The sequence below is a fragment of the Gracilinanus agilis genome, chromosome 3 (genome assembly GCF_016433145.1).
Source record: "Gracilinanus agilis isolate LMUSP501 chromosome 3, AgileGrace, whole genome shotgun sequence".
NCBI lineage: Eukaryota > Metazoa > Chordata > Mammalia > Didelphimorphia > Didelphidae > Gracilinanus > Gracilinanus agilis.
The window spans coordinates 91,749,103-91,765,503 of NC_058132.1; the positions used below are offsets into that span (position 1 = coordinate 91,749,103).

General features: G+C 43.1%; 1 protein-coding gene across 1 annotated transcript; it reads right to left on the reverse strand.

Annotated features, from left to right (window-relative positions):
- Positions 1–11,003: 11,003 nt before the first annotated feature.
- ART1 (ADP-ribosyltransferase 1) lies at positions 11,004–14,935 on the reverse strand. The gene is made up of 4 exons (XM_044665969.1): positions 14,873–14,935; positions 13,917–14,691; positions 12,232–12,273; positions 11,004–11,133 (listed from the first exon to the last, which is right to left on the reverse strand). Exons 1-4 carry the CDS (start codon positions 14,933–14,935, stop codon positions 11,021–11,023), a joined length of 993 nt encoding a protein of 330 aa, XP_044521904.1. The 3' UTR covers positions 11,004–11,020.
- Between the last annotated feature and the right edge of the window lie 1,466 nt (positions 14,936–16,401).

Genomic DNA, 16,401 nt, shown 5'->3' on the forward strand with positions numbered 1-16,401 from the left:
ATGCATTGCTGGTGGAGTTGTGAACTGATCCAGCCATTCTGGCTGGCAATTTGGAATCACGCTCAAAGGGCTATAAAAGAATGCCTGCCCTTTGATCCAGTCATACCATTGCTGGGTTTGTAACCCAAAGAGATCATAGATAAACAGACTTGTATGAAAATATTCATAGCTGCACTTTTTGTGGTGGCAACAAATTGGAAAAGGAGGGGATGTCCTTCAATTGGGGAATGGCTGAACAAACTGTGGTATATGCGGGTGATGGAATACTATTGTGCTAAAAGGAATAATAAACTGGAGAAGTTCCAGGCGAACTGGAGAGACCTCCGGGAACTGATGCAGAGCGAAAGGAGCAGAGCCAGAAGAACTCTATACACAGAGACTGATATACTGTGGTAAAATTGAATGTAATGGACCTTTGTACCAGCAGCAATACAATGACCCAGGACAATTCTGAGGGATTTATGGTAAAGACGCTACCCACACTCAGAGGAAGGACTGCAGGAGAGGAAACATATAAGAAAAACAACTGCTTGAATGCATGGGTCGGGGTGGACATGATTGAGGGTGTAGACTCGAAACTACCACACCAATGCAACTACCAACAATTTGGAAATTGGTCTTGATCAAGGACACATGACAAAACTAGTGGAAATGCGCATCGGCCAAGGGTGGGGTGCGGGGTGCGGGGGGGGGGGGGAGGTTGAAGGGGAAAGGTGGAGCATGAATCATGTAACCATGTTAAAAATGAATATTAATAAATGTTAAAAAAATATTTAAAAAAATGGGAAATAGGTGCTTTTATTGTCCCTATTATACAAATAAGGAAACTGAGGCAAACAGAGATTAAGTGAGTTGTCCAAGGTCACACAGCTAATAAACATCTGATGAGAAATTTGAACTCAGGTCTTCCTGACTCCAAGTCCAGCACTCTTATTCACTGAGCCACCTAGCTACCTCTTAAATCATTGGATCTACTAGGAAATGGTATTGATCTTCACCTTAAGAAAACCAAGACAACCATTACAACTAATCATTCTAAGATCCATCATCCCCTCACTCCTGAAGTTGCTAACAGGGAGAGCCTTTGGACAGATCATGTGAATCCTCTATTCATTATCTTCAGTGACCCCCCTAATAATAATGGGTAGCATTTGTATAATATTTTAAGGCTGGCAAAGTACTTTACACATGTTTTCTCATTTGGTACCCACAACACCCTGGTGAGGCAGTTATCTGTGTTATCTTTATTTTACAGATGAAGAAACTGAGGCACACAGCTTAAGTAACTTGCCCAAGGTCTTGTAGCTACTAGGTCTTTGAAGCAGAATTTGAACTCTGGTCTTTCTGGCTCTAAGACCTGTGCTCTGAACACTTTACTACCTAGATGCCTCACAAACTCTTTTACGTGGCATCTAAGGCCATCCAAAATATGACACAACCCTACCTTTCTAACCATATTATTTCTTTCCATGTGCTTTATGCTACAAGGAAACGAGGCTACTTCCTAACTCCAAACATATAGTGCCTTCACACATTTCTGCCTTTGTTTTTTGTGTTACCCATGCTTGTATGCTTCCCTTTCCTTCTTTGGTCATTGAATTCCTATTGTTTGTTTAATTCCTTTCTTCTTTTTTTTTTTTAACCCTTGTACTTCGGTGTATTGTCTCATAGGTGGAAGATTGGTAAGGGTGGGCAATGAGGGTCAAGTGACTTGCCCAGGGTCACACAGCTGGGAAGTGGCTGAGGCCGGGTTTGAACCTAGGACCTCCTGTCTCTAGGCCTGACTCTCACTCCACTGAGCTACCCAGCTGCCCCCAATTCCTTTCTTCTTTAAGAAGAAACTCAAATGCCACCTCCTCCAGGAAGTCTTTTCTTATTTCTCCCAGGTGGTAACAACTCTTTCATTCCTTTGTTCATTTGGACTTTGATTAGCATTTTTCATGTTTTAATATATGCAGCCTTCAGGTGACAGAGGCACCCTCCTGATGCAACAGAACAAGGTGCATTTTATTGGGCCCCTCATAAATCTGACTCATTCGCCCCCACCCAGAATGAGGCATAATAACATCAGTGAAATCAATGCTATGGCATTGCCTCCAAGGGCAGCCATCAATTCAGTATTCAGGCTCAGAGGGGATCAAATATAGAACAAATAGTTTTTATTTACAGACCAAAGAACATAGAAAAGGCTCAATCCCAAGTGAAGTAAAAGAGGGAGGGAGGAGGGGGGAAGAAAGGAAGGAAGGAGGGAAAGAAAGGAAGAAAGAGAGAGAGAAAAAAGAAAATATGGAAAGCCAAAGAGATCCCCCTTTTCCCCTTACTGGAGGTCCCCTTTTCCTCCACTCTAGCAGAAACCAGCTTAGTTCCCATTACTCTAAGGAAATCTGTTAGTATCCATCAGTCTAAGTCAGTGATTCCCAAAGTGGGCGCTGCCGTCCCCTGGTGGGTGCTGCAACTATCCAGGGAAGCGGTGATGGCCACAGGTGCATTTGGGGGTGGTGAATAACTGTAAGGGGGCAGTGATAGTATGTGACGGGGCGCTAAGTGATATTTTTTCTGGAAAGGGGGCGGAAGGGCAAAAAAATTTGGGAACCACTGTTTTAAGTCCTTAGTAAGAATCCAGGGAGGTTGAAGTCAGGATTTTCTTCTCCCTCTTGTTCTGCTTCCCAACAGTTGTAATGAGTCCTCTCTACATAGCTTGACTTTTCTTACACACATATTCTCTGGAATTTGTCCCTCCCCAGGAAATTGCATCAACTTTGAACTCCGTGCAGTGTTATAATTCTTTCACACCCTATCCTTGAATAAATGTCTTTGATCTATTTACTCTTTCTTTTCTTTAATGCAAGTGCCCACCTGTGGGCTACAAAGAAAAGACCTATTCAAGTACAGTAGAAGCTGCTTTCTACTCACCACCCTCAGTTATTTTCCTCTTTGGGCTATTAGGGTGAATTTTTCCCATGTTCCTCTGACAGCCTGTAGCTGCCATGTTGGATGCCTCCCACTTCCAGTGAATCTTGGCGTTCAGAAGTTCTACCCTAGCCCTTTCCCTATGGGTCTTCCAGTTATTCCCCATCTTGTTCTGGGGGCACTGCATGTCCAAAGTGGTCTCCTTTGAGAATTCACTAGGGAAAAGGGAGGGGGATGGAGCTGGGGAGACGGGGAAGAGACACAACCAGGGGTTCATCCCAGCAAAAGTTCTTATGATATACTCTAAGGAGGTAAAGAAATACAATTCATCAACACAATGAGATTTGAGTTATCTTTGTATGCACCTTAGTAGACTGTGAACTCCATGATGCCAGGAACTATGTCATCTAAATATTGTACCTCAGTTGTTCCTTAGGGGCCCTTGGATTTTACTTTGTCCTCCAGGATGTTAATTATCCCTCTCAGCTTCATGTCATTTACAAATTTGTTAAGCATGGCATTGGATTAGAAACTGAAGAACTCCTCCTGGAACCTTCATTTGAGGAGAGGGCTCAGTTCAGCTATTTCTCCCTTTCTCTCTCAGCTATACTCCTCAGGACATCTCCATCATGGCCCCACTTACCTGTCCTCACCCTTTGCATTTCAAGTTCCTTTTGTGGTTTGCCTTACTTCATTAGATTGTAAATTCCTTGAGGGCAGGGACAGTCTTTTAAAAATTTCTTTGTACCCTCAGCATGTGCCTGGCACATAGTAGATGATTTATAAATGTTTGCTGACTATTGACTGATTTATGGCTTTAAATGAGTCATCAATGATTCATTATTGCAAATTTCAGCTTTATCTGGGTCAGAGGTTGAAGGACACTGGCAAAATCAAAGGTCACCGGACTCTGAAGTCTTCAGCCTCTTCTGAAAGACTATGGTCCCTGGCCTCAGGAAGTTATCTTTTTGTTGTTGTTGTCTTCTAATTTGTTCCTGTCCTGGCACAGACTGCATACTCCTTCACATATTTTGATCCTTTTATCTAAATTGCTCCAGCATCATCCTGTCCAGTGGCCAGTCTTTACAGCTTCTTCCAGGAGGTTCCATTTCCCTCACCTGTTGCCCTATACAACCCAGGCTATCATTTTTGTCCCTATCTTGTGTAAAGGGGAAAAATTAGGGTTTGGTTGGACTAAATATTAAAAGGGGTAGTTGCCAAAATTGAATAAATATCAATTCTAAAATGAATTTTAGCAATTTATTTATGAAATATAGGAGAGAGTGAAAGTAGAGAGATGAGAAGAGGGTAGAGTAAGAGATCTAGCTTAACAAACCAGACTATGTGTTCAAGTCTTGGCTTTACTCTGGAAGGGCTCCAGAGGCCCAACTGGAGAGCCTAAAAGACAATTAACAAGGGTTTTAGCCACGATGGCTTCTTCCCAATCAAGGGACCCTCCGGAGGCTAGTACCTCCAGGGAAGCTAAGGGACTCAGCCTTCACTCATTCACGTGCAGTTCTAAGGAGAAATATAAAACAGTTCAAGGTCTCAGCCAGACTTGCCTATTTGCCTTAAGCTCCCCTAGGTGTTTTCCATTCCTGTTTCCTACTAGAGTAACCCTTGCAGACCCATCCACCCATTCGCCAGTTCCATAAGCTGATCCCAGTATTTTTTTCTGCCCAGCATCCCAACTTGTTGCACCCAAATGTGTATACCCTTTGTGTAACCTCCAGTTGCCCTTCACATGTGGACCCCAAGAAAGCTACCCAGAGTTTGATGCCCTTTGTGGAGCATCATCTACTCAAAGTCATAGCTCACAAGTCCTGGCAATATGTTTCTTTTACTAGAACAATAAAATAAGATTCTGACATATAGATGGCAGAGATGGGAGAGAACATATGCAGGGAACACATCTATCAAGAAATATGGATAAAAGGGCACATGCAGAGATCATGTGGGTGGGCAACTCATGATTCCATCACTTCTGTCACAAATTATTTCTGATTACTTCTGTTTGTCACTCTGTCCAGTATTTCTATAGTGATTCTTCTGCTTTCTGTTGGACTCCAATTATAATATAGCTGAAAGAAGGGCCACCAGCTTTTAAATTTTTATCTCCAAGAGCTGTTGCAAACCCCAGCAGTCTCATTCATCCAGCTAACTAAAGAAGCTATTAGAAGCTTCAAGTTTGTCTTTTAAATCCTCTTTCCTTTCTGGTCCCCCTAATTTCAAATTCTAATATTAAATGAGTTGGATTAGCTCCTGTCATATCCTTGCATTGCTAGTCTAGGTCTCCTTGTCCTTATATTCCAGAAGAGACTGCATTTAACAAAATGACAAAATAGATGAATGGTTCTAGTGTGAGGAGATTCTTTTCAAAGCCCTAAGGCTCCTCGTTGCCATGGAAATCAAGCAGGAGCAAGCTGTAAAAGGATTAGTAGAGCTGGTGATATTGGCAACCTTTGTCTTCCTTTCCTCCAGGAACTAAATCACTGTACTCCTCACATATAGAAGGCAGATTCCATTTATTCTGCTTAGGATAGAGGAAAAACCTAGTAGAAATAGGAGGGGGGAAAGTTGTAGGAGACAGATTTTGGCTTATGTAAAGAAAAACTTATAAACAATTACAGCATGCAGAAGTGGGAAAGGATCTCAGAGATCATCTTGTCCAGTTTCTACCTGGATCAGAACTGTCTCCAAGTGGGATAGATTGGATTGGAAGGTCTTGAGTTCCTTTTCATGAAATACCTTCAAATATATGTGGTAGAGAGGATTGCTATTTAGATACAAATTGGTCTAAATGGTATATGAGATTCTGCTTAGGTAGGTTTGGGAGCAACCTCATTACTGAGATGGCCCCAAGAGAGGGGCATACTAAGTTTGTATAAGAAGACAAATGCACCAAGCTGGAAATAGAATAGCTTATTGTCTATGGTGGAAAGAATTCTATATGTGGTTAGAGGAGCTGAATTCGAATCCTAGTTCTTCTACTTACTGGTCGTTGGACCTTGAGAAAATTCACTTTGCCTCATTTATCAGAAGAATTAGTTTAAAGCCTGTAAATCTATGATCTCCTCCAAAAGAAAGTTGGTATTTGATCATGCTTGCACCCCCTACTGTGTGTCTAGGGACAAGAGAGGCAAAATCAGTACCAAATAGAATTTTGATTCAACAAATATTTATTAAGCACCTATTCCATGCAAGGCACTGTTCTAAGCATGAAAATACAAAGACAAAAATAAGAAAATTCTCACATTCGAGAAGCCTTCTATTAAGAGGATATAGTCCTGTTAATACTGACTTAATACTCTTGATACTCACATACAGGTGAGTAAATAGAAAGGTAATATGAGGAAGGAGAGATCATAAACAATGGGAGAAGATAAAGGAAACAGGTGGCACCCAACCATAACCTTGAAGGAAGATAAGGACTCCGACAGGTAAAGAGGACCATTGTACCACAGCAGATTGCTTTTATGAATACACAATAGGCCAGAGATGGAATGTCAAGTTCAGGAAACAGCTAGTAGCCCAATTGGCTGGAACATGATGGGAAGAAAAAAGAGATAAGTAGAAAGAATTAGATTGTGGAATACTAAGTTAAGAAAATTTCATTTTATCCTAGAAGTCCTAAGAAGCTACTATGGGTTTGTGATCAGTATGGGAGGCATAGTCAGGTCTATCCCTTAAAAAGATTATTATAATGGCAGGTGTGTGGAAGATGGACTAGAAAAGAGAGAGACTGGAAGTAGAGAGAGTAATTGTAAAGCTATTATGATGGTCTTTGAGAGAGGAGAAGAGAGCCTATCTAAATCAAAATAATAGCTATGTGACTGGAAAGAAGGAAACACGTGAGAGATTTCATGAAGGTAGAATCAACAAGATTTTCAAACTGATCATAGGGAGTGAAAGAGAGGAAAAGATTAAAGGATGACTCGGCGTATAAACCTGTACGATTAGGTGTTAAAACAAAAAGGGAAAATCGGATGAGGGGAGGGAAGATGATGAGTTCCATTTGGACATGTTGAGTTTAAGGTAGAAATGACCCAGACAGCAATATCCAGCAGGCAAAGTTACTAATGCAGAACTGTAATGTAAGAGAGAGATCAGGGCTGGATACATGGTTTTGAGAGTCATTGGTATACAAAACATTTGAACCTGTAGGATCTAATGAGATTGACATGAAAGAAGGGAGGAAATCTCATCACAATTATAAGGTAGGAAATAGATGATTCTAAGAGACTAAGAAGGGATCAGCAAGTAGGAGAACAAAGAAAGAACAGTAGCAAGCAGGTTTGTGAGAGAGAGAAAGAGAGAGAAGGAGAGAGAAGAGAGGAGAGAGATGAGAGAAAGGGAAAGAGAGAGATGAAGGGGGGGAAAAGAGAGAGAGAGAGAGAGAGAGAGAGAGAGAGAGAGAGAGAGAGTGTCAATTAAGATTTTTAGGACATGAGATACCTGGTTATGTTTTTAGGCACCAGGAAAGGAACCAGTAGATATAAAAAGGTTAAAGATGAAAAAAAGAAAAGGCATGATTAGATCCTGGAAGAGACAGAGAGGAATGGAACAAAAGGTACCAGTAGAAGGATTAGTCTTAACAGGGGGTAAAGACTCTCTTCAGTGACTGGAACCAAAAAAGGATCTGAGTGATAATATAGTAGTATTTTGAGTGGGAAGTAGCAGTAATGAAAATGCTCATGAAAGATGGCCTCAGTTTTCTCCCTGTAATAAGATGTGAATAGTGGGCTCCCTGCTCTGTTCTGGCTAGAGTATATCATGGAATGCAGAATCTGAATCTTGGCAACCCCCAGAGAAACACTGAAGGGCTCATCACTTTAGGATGATGAAACAAACCCCGAGTCATCCCTTGGTCTCCCACCTCGTGACAGCTGAAGGAGGGAAAGCTGGGTTGAGGTTCTGTTAGGAAGGATTGGCTTTTAGGCTGGGAAGGGTGACCACTCAGAAGACCTTAAAGGGACTATTTCTGTGCGTTCTCTTTCTCATTCTTTCTCTTACTCTTTCTCACTCTCACTTTTGCTCTCTCTTTTTCCATATAGATAATGATCATGCCAGGATTCATAGAGCCTCTTTCTATGAGAGATGAAAGGGGTTGCTCTTCCCTCACCCTTGAAACATGGTAACTGGTATATGGCTGATACTGAAAAGTCAAAAAGTCATTTGTGCTGGCTTTTCTGTTTTGTTTCCTTCTCGGAGGCAATCCTAGAATGGACATTTCCAGTCTTGGAAGCAACCTAGTGAATTCAAAGGGTTTGGAGTTCCTGGGCCCTTAGAAAGAGGTGGCTGTATTTCAGGAGGAGTCACCGATACTTCACTAATACTTCTTGAAAATGATGATTAAAGACAAGAAGATGGGCCTGATTCATTTGGCTTGCCAGAAGATATGGACCGGGTATTTGTTTGGACAGTACAGAGCAGTCCCACAAAATGTTTAATGTTTTGATGTTTTAAGCGTTAACCTCAATGAAGGACTAACAATAGTTAGGAGCCATTTTTGCTGCTTGTTTAAATTTTGTCATTGCATGTCTGTTTCTTGTATTAATTTCTTTTTGTGGAAGAAATAAATAGCTGTTTTATACCTATTTTACATTATATACTATATATTTACTCCTTCTTTTGGGGGAGATACTAGATATGAGGCTTTAAGTGATTCTTCCTAGGACTCTAGAGTAGGAGAGTCAAGAGCCAGAGAAGAGGACCTCTGACTCTGTTGGCCAGGCTCTTCTAGGACTGAACCCGACCTGAATGCATAGATACAAAGCTGAGATGGGGCCCTTTTGTGGAAAGGCAGAGACCCTCCTAAATGCCAGGGGGATTGCTGTTATTACTTCTGTAAAGTAGGATCATCTGCTGAGAGTGAATGGGAAAAAAGGTAACACTGAAAGCTTAAAAAAAGAGGAGAAGATTTAGAATAGCTACTATAGTGGGCAGCTACCTGACTCAATGGATTGAGAGCCAGTCCTAGAGATGGGAAATCCTGGGTTCTATTCTAGTTTCAAGATACTTAGCTGTGTGATACTGGGCAAGTCACTTAACCTCCATTGCCTAACCTTTTCCACTCTTCTGCCTTGGAATCAATACTGTGTAATTAGGATCTGTACCCTAAAATGACTATTCCCAGCACCCCACTCTCCTCTTGTCATTATGTGCTGAAGTAGGCAGGATATAAATTCTGTATACTTCCACCTCTGGCACTCTTCTCTTCCTGATGCAGCTTTGGTGGAGCAGTTCTTTTAAGCAGGCAAGGAGAGCTTGGGCACATGGTTTTATTTTGTTAGATAATTACCTTTTTAGTACTTTACTTCAAGTGGTTATTAATAAATTTTTATGATACTTGGAGATATTATATGTTAATTTTAATCTTATAATACCTGGTATTGATTCTAAGACAGAAGGTAAGGGCTTTTTTTTTTTTTAAAGAATAGCTACTGTTTAAAGTGTTATAGAAAATCAATAAGGGGAGAATAAAAGGATTGCCATGCAGAAGTGAGTGCCTAGCTGAGATAGCATGAATTTGTGGTAGACCAAGTTATTGTGGTTGTATGGCTTTCTCTAATGACTTTCAGAAGTACGATGGTTGGGACACAGAAAAATTCTGTGATGGTGTTGGTGATCCAGCATTCAAGATTGGAAAGATATGAGCAAACAGCAAAAAGAAGGCAATGGATTCAAGGGAGGAAGCCAATGCATGATCTCTGTTGATGGAATCCAGGAGCTCCCAAACTTCTCTGGGTTACATTTGGGTCAAGTCTGTTAAAAGAGGAAAAACTGAATTCTAGTCAAAAGACAATTGGAGGTGTGGACCAACTGAATATTCAGGTGAAGACAAAAGACAAGTTTAGAAATGAGACAGAGAGAGAAGAAAGAACAAGATATTGTTTTCAGAGAAGGGTATTTCATACTTTAGGATCATAAAAGTAGAATAATTTGTAGATAATGGTGAAAACTAAGGTATGACCTGTCCCTGTGTGTGGCTGAAGGGAGTTGAAAATGTAGGGGATTAGGAATAGGAGTCAGAAAGTTTGAAAAACTAGGAGGCCCTAGGTAAGAAGGCAGGGGTAGGAGTGAAGAGGAATATATTGAAAATAGATATTAGAGTTCTTGAGGACAACTGCTTGAACGAGGGTTGGGGTGGACATGATTGGGGATGTGGACTAGAAACAACCACACCAATGCAACTAACAACAATATGGAAATGGGCCCTGAACAAGGACACATGTTACAACCAGTGGAAATGTGCGTCAGCCATGGGTGAGGGGAGAGCAGGGGAGTGAAGGGGAAAGTGGGGGCATGAATCATGTAATCAGGTTAAAAATGAATATTAATAAATGTATAAAAAGAAAAAAAAGAAAAAAAAGAGTTCTTGAGGGAGTAATGAGAGAGTATCATAGAGTACAAGGATATGAACTGGGTGATATAGATGGATAGGATGAACCTCAAAGGAGGAGCTGTTCCTGAGAGAAAATAGCAGAGGAAAAGTCTAGAAGCAACACTGGGGAGCACAGAAAATGTAAACTTTTCCTCCTGACACAGTATCTCCTGGAGATGTGGGGAAAGGAACAACTAGAAATGAGGAGGTTATCCTAGGGATATTAGGTCTTCCAAATAGAGCCAGATTTCCCTTAGCTCAAGGAGAAAGAGTGTGAGAAGAAAGACCTAGGATAAAGAGAAAATGATATGGTGAGGGTTGCAGAGATCGTCGATAACAGGAACGGAGTTGGCTGGGAAGTGGGGAAGTCTAGATATGAGATCATGAACAGATATAGCAAAGAAAAGGGTTTTTCACCTCAACATCAGAAGGAGCAGCAAGATAGGAGTTTGCTAGCCATAGGACAGGGGAAGTACCAACTGATGATGGTCTCCAACCTTTTGGGTCCCATGATGAGTCAGTGTTGGGGTCAAATACTGGAAAATTGACCTGCCAATCCAGCTTTCCAAGATTTTGGCATTTTATGGTTACTTCGGTCTCCACTATTGCTTGGAATCGAAGTGCTGAGATACTGGACCAGGTCCATCTTTCAGCTCCATCTTGACTCATACACATCTGGCATGTGTACGTTGAGTTCAGGTCCTGAGCTGGAGAGAATCAAAGAGTCTAGAGTAACCAGAGGAGACTTGGGAGGTCGAGAGATGACAATGCCATGAAGAGCCAGAGCAGAGGCAGTAGTTGTTGGGATGGGGAGAAGGGCTCCATCCTCTCTACTGTTGCTGCCAAAAGAAAGAAGGAACAGGGACACACAGAGAAAAGAAGATGTAGAGGTAAGAACAGAGAAGATAAATAAATACACAGAGAAGAAAGAAAGAAAAAGCAAAAAGAGAAAACGAGACAGGCAGGAACACAGGGGAAAAGAGAATACATTAGATGGAGGCGTAGGGAAAAAGAAGAACAGAATGTGAGATCAAGTAAGATAGACAAAGTTACAAAAAGAGGTAGACAGAGAAGAGAACAGAGAGGCCTGGGAAGAGAGTAAAACAGAAGAAAGAAAAAGAGAGATACAGAGAGAATGAGAGACAAAGTGAGATAGAAACATGGGCAGATGCATATAGATTTAGATGGAAAGAAAGACAGAGACAAAGACACGTCAGCAAAAAAGAGACAAAGAAAAACAAAGGGAAAAGGTATAGTATGACACAAAGACGGAGAGAGAGAACAAAAGGAAGACAGAGATAAAGAAGCAAAATGAGATGGAGAAGAAGTCTCAAAGACCGTCAGAGAAAGTTTGAGAGAAGGGGAAAAACAACAACCACCACCAGATACAGAGACAGGAGCAGATTAAGAAAAAAAAAAAGGGAGATAGTAGGTAGAGACAGAGAAACTGAAACTCCCAGCCTCCCCCCAAAGGATCTTAGAGAACTGAGTCCAACTTTTCCATTTTACAGATGGAGAAACTGGGGCCCAGCAAAGGGAGGGCTCAGGATCACACAATGAATTGATAGTGGTTGAACAAAGACTCAGACCTGGGTCTCTTAAATCCCAGGTCAGGGCTCTTTCTGACACAGCACCCTCCTCCTCCTCCTCCTCCTGCTCTTCCTTCTCCTCCCCAGGGACACCATCTCCACTGACTTCTCAGTTTCCCCAGATAAGTTTATACTGGGGTAGGTACTTAGTGGATTCCATTTCATTCATCCCAAACGGGGAAACTGAGTCTACCAGGGTCCAAGGTCCCACAAGGAGCAAGAGATAGAATCTTAGTTAGAAGCTAGAACCCTTGGTACTCTAGTTGAAAGCTGCCTCACTCTTTCCCCAGGCTCCCAGGGAATACTCAATTCTCTCCTTTACTGACCTAAGGCATTGGCTTGTCTTACCTGAATTATTTAGTTTACATCGTCCTGAAGTGCACTGCTTGTCTGGAAGAGATTAAAAAGGTGAAAATGGAGAGAATCCTAGGTTTTCAGAGCTGGAAGGAACCTCAGAAGTAGCCAGGATCCTTGACCAGTGGTCCTCCTGCCTACCTTTGCAGGCCTGTAGTAATGGGAAGCTCATGCATCCTCCTGCTTTCCATGCCACCTCCAGACAGCTTTAATTGTGAGGAAGCATTTTTTAAAATTCACCTTAAACCTGACTTCTATCAATTTCCACCCCCATTGCTACTGGTTCTATCCCCTAGGGTCAGGCAGGACAGCTACATGATAGGCAGCTAGTGTGCTGTCCTAGCTGGACCTAGAATTCGGGAAGACCTGAGTTCAAATCCAACCTCAGATACCTACTAGCTGTGTAATCCTGGGCAAGCCACTTAAACCTCTGACTGCCTCAGTTTCCCTAACTGTATATGGTGGATAATGGCACCTCTTTTCCCATGGTTGATATGAGAATAAAATGAGATACTATTTGTAAAGCACCTTGCAAGCCTCAAATTAATATATGAAGTGTTTTGTGGTGTCTAATGCTAATTACTTTTGTTATCTGATCCTCCCTCTACATTGAAGGCCTTCAGATCCTTGAAGATCCTTCATGCTTGCCTTGAGACTTTTCTTCTCTGAGTTAAACAATCCTCACTTTCTTCAAATGTCCCTCAGATTGCATGATCTCCCAGTATCTTCACAATACTGGTTGCCCTGCACTGAATGCTCCTGTCTAGGAATAGGGCAATAAGGCAGCTAAGGGACACCATAACAGTGCTAGGCCCTGAGTTTAAATCCAGCTTCAGATGCCTAATAGCTGTGTGACCTTGGACAAGTCACTAAACCTCTGTTTGTCTCAGTTTCCTTACTGTAAAATGAGTATAATAATAACACCTACTTCCAGGGTTGTTGAAATCAAATGAGCTATCTATAAAATACCTGGAACATTGTAGGCATTCAGCACAATCTTTCCTTATTTCATTGCTTCCTCTAGGACCCTGGGCAAGCAAGGCACTTAAAATCTCTCAGCCTGGATCTCCTCATCTACAAAACGGAGATAATAATGGCACTTCCCTCCCGGGGTTGTTGAGGATAAAATGAGTTGATTTGTAATGTGCTCTGCAAACCTCAGAGGGCTACATAAGGGCTCCGGGTTATTATTTTGTCTCTCTGAAAATGTGGTGCCCAGAATGATCCTCTGGTGTGATTTGACCAGAAGGGAGGAGCTTCCTGTATTTTGGCCAATCGTGCCTCCCTTTGCCCCATTTCAGACTGCTTGGCACCACACTTAGGATTCCTGGTGGCCTTATAATTCACCTTTCTCACAGGAATTTCTGCCCCACCATGACCTCTAGAACATTGTTGGTTTTTTTTTTTTTTAAACACAGTTGTGGAAGAGGAAACTGAGTCTTTCAGGTGCCCTGGGGGGACCTGCCACATCAGTGGTTTCTAGGAGACCCTGGTAGGGCATCGAGGGACCTGAGACTTTGGGAAGAAGCCCAGACTGGTATAGGTTGGAGAAACATTATGGGTACCTGGTCTGGTCAAGACAGGAGCCCCATTCCTCCTTCAAACCAAGGGCTCCCTAAGGCAGGGATCCGGGTTCCTCTCTTGGCCTTGGGGCTCTCAAAGAGTAAGGGCGGTATTACCTTTGATATACTCGCAGTTAAAGGTGCTAGCCTTGTCCTTAGCTTTGAGGTAGATCCGGACTGGACCTTGAGCAGGCACCGAGGCATTGACCACGAGGAAGGTCTCATAGGGAGGAATCAGCACCTCCTCCTCCCCTGGGAAGAAGGAATAACCTTTAATGGCCACTCCGTGGCAAGTCCAGATGCCAAAGAAGGTGTCTTCCCCAAACTGATGGGCAGCAGCATCCTTCAGGGAAGCCGAGGAAAAGGCCCCCAGCCGGACGGTGGTTCCGGGTCCCGCCGGCCGGAAGCGGACCCCGTGAATGCCCCGGTAGACCTGTTGGCACCTGGGCTGCTGCCCAGAGCCCAGCCGTCTCAGGGCTTCTGTGAGGAGGAAGTGAAGGGTCTTGAAAGGAAAGTATCGGAGGTAATAAGCCCGGGATCGGCCAGCCTCTCTCACCGCGGCGTTGAACTCTTTATGCAAGGGGCTGTTGGCCGTGTAGGCTAGAAGGGCCACGGCATGCTCATCTCCGAAGCCCGGAGGCGGCGGTCGTCGTCGAGAAGTGGGGGGCGCCTTGAGCTCCTGATCCCGGCGCTCCTGCCAACGGGCGGCCGCTGCGTTCCAAGCCTGGGCATAGACTGAGCTGGCATTGAACTCAGTGCGATTGAGATCGGGGAGGGCCGCTTCCATAGCGGCTACACAGCCCGCATATTGGTCATCGAAGGAGCCTGGCGCCATGTCCAAGGCAGACTCTCGGGAGAAGAGGTCCCGGCGCGAGACTAGGTGGCTCCGGACCTGCAAAGGAGGGGGTGCGATGATGTTCCGGTCCCTAGGAGAGCCGAGGACCAGAAATACAACTCACGGTGTTTGCCCACATCTGACCAGAAGCTCCTTGAAGACGGGGACCTTGTCTTCCCTCAGAACTGGGGCCACCCGTGTTTTCTCCTGCCTTCAGCCCAGCTGGTTATGCACGTACCTTTGGGGTCTCCACTAGCAAAAAGACTGCCAGCACCAGAGATGTGGCTATGTTTGCCTGCATCGTCCCTCCGACTGCCTGCCTGTCTGTCTGTCTCCTGAAGGTCAAAGTCAGAGCTGGAAGGACCTGGAAGGAAAGAAGAGAAGGCAAGAAAAAGCTGGACCTGATGGTTCAGAGAGTTCGAGCTGGAGTTGATCTCATGTCGTCTAGACCAAACTCCTTATTCTACATAGGAAGAAACTGAGACGTAGTGAGTTTAAATGATCTGCCCACGATCATGCAGACGATAAATAAGAAAGTCAGGATTCAAAACCAAGTCCTCTGGCTCCCCAACCCTCAACTAGTCCACTGGATCTCCAACTCCCTGGCCCCCTCCCTCAAGTTAATTCAGTTCAATCACTACCAATTGCAGGGTTTGATGGATAGCCAGCCTCAGATGCAGGAAGATCTGAATTCGAGTCCTGCATCCTACAGAAACCATCAGAATGACCAGGACAACTCAGTCCCCAGTGCTTCAGGCAACCCCCTTGGATTATAACTTGCAGAAGATGTGCCGACCTAGACTAATGGAGGAATTTCCTTGTATAGGAGTTCTCTATGCCAAGAAATCTATAGAACCAGTCCCTGCATCCATCTTTAATATCCTCAGAGTCCTCTCCGAGTGTCCTTGCTGGAGTCAATGCTAGAGATGCAGGGAGAGGAAAAACAACAAAACCAGCATCTGACCCAAAGAAGCATCTAGTCTAATAAGGGTTGGGTTGTGGAGACAAAATACTCCTGAAAATGGTAACCAGCGAGGGACCCCTTAAGCTTGGGACACTTAAGCTGGGTCTTAATGACAGAAAGGCTCAAGAGAAAGAGAGAAGGAGCACAGGTTTGGAAAAGTGAAATTGGACAACAGCTAATGATCTAATTTGGTTGGAATGGAGACTAGCGAAGAGAGGTAATGGGATATAAAGAATATATAACTTGGAACCAGATAATGGAGATCTTCAAATGGTAGGCTAGGGAACTTGCATTTAATCCTGTAGATAATGGAAAGCCAAGGAAGAATTTTTTTATGTAGATTTAGTTTTTTTTTTAAATTTTTAAATTTTATTTAAAAAAAATGTCCATGGTTACATGATTCATGTTGTCTCTCTCCCCTCTTCTCTCCCCACTTCTGGAGCTGACAAGCAATTCCACTGGGTTATACATGTATTATCACTCAATACCTATTTCCATATTATTCATTTTTGTAATAGAGTAACCTTTTACAACCAAAACCCCAAATCCCATACCCATATAAACAAGTGATAGATCGCATGTTTTTCTTCTGCATTTCTACTCTCACAATTCTTTTTCTAGATGTGGATAGTGTTCTTTCTAATGAGTCATGAGGAAGATTTTTGAGCAAAGGAGTAGCATGGTTACTTTACAACTGGACCAGGACCATTTAGAAGACAGGAAACTAAGCTGAATAGTGGATAGAGAAATGGACTTGGAGTCAGGAAGACTTGAAAATCCTGCTTTGGACACTTACTAGATAT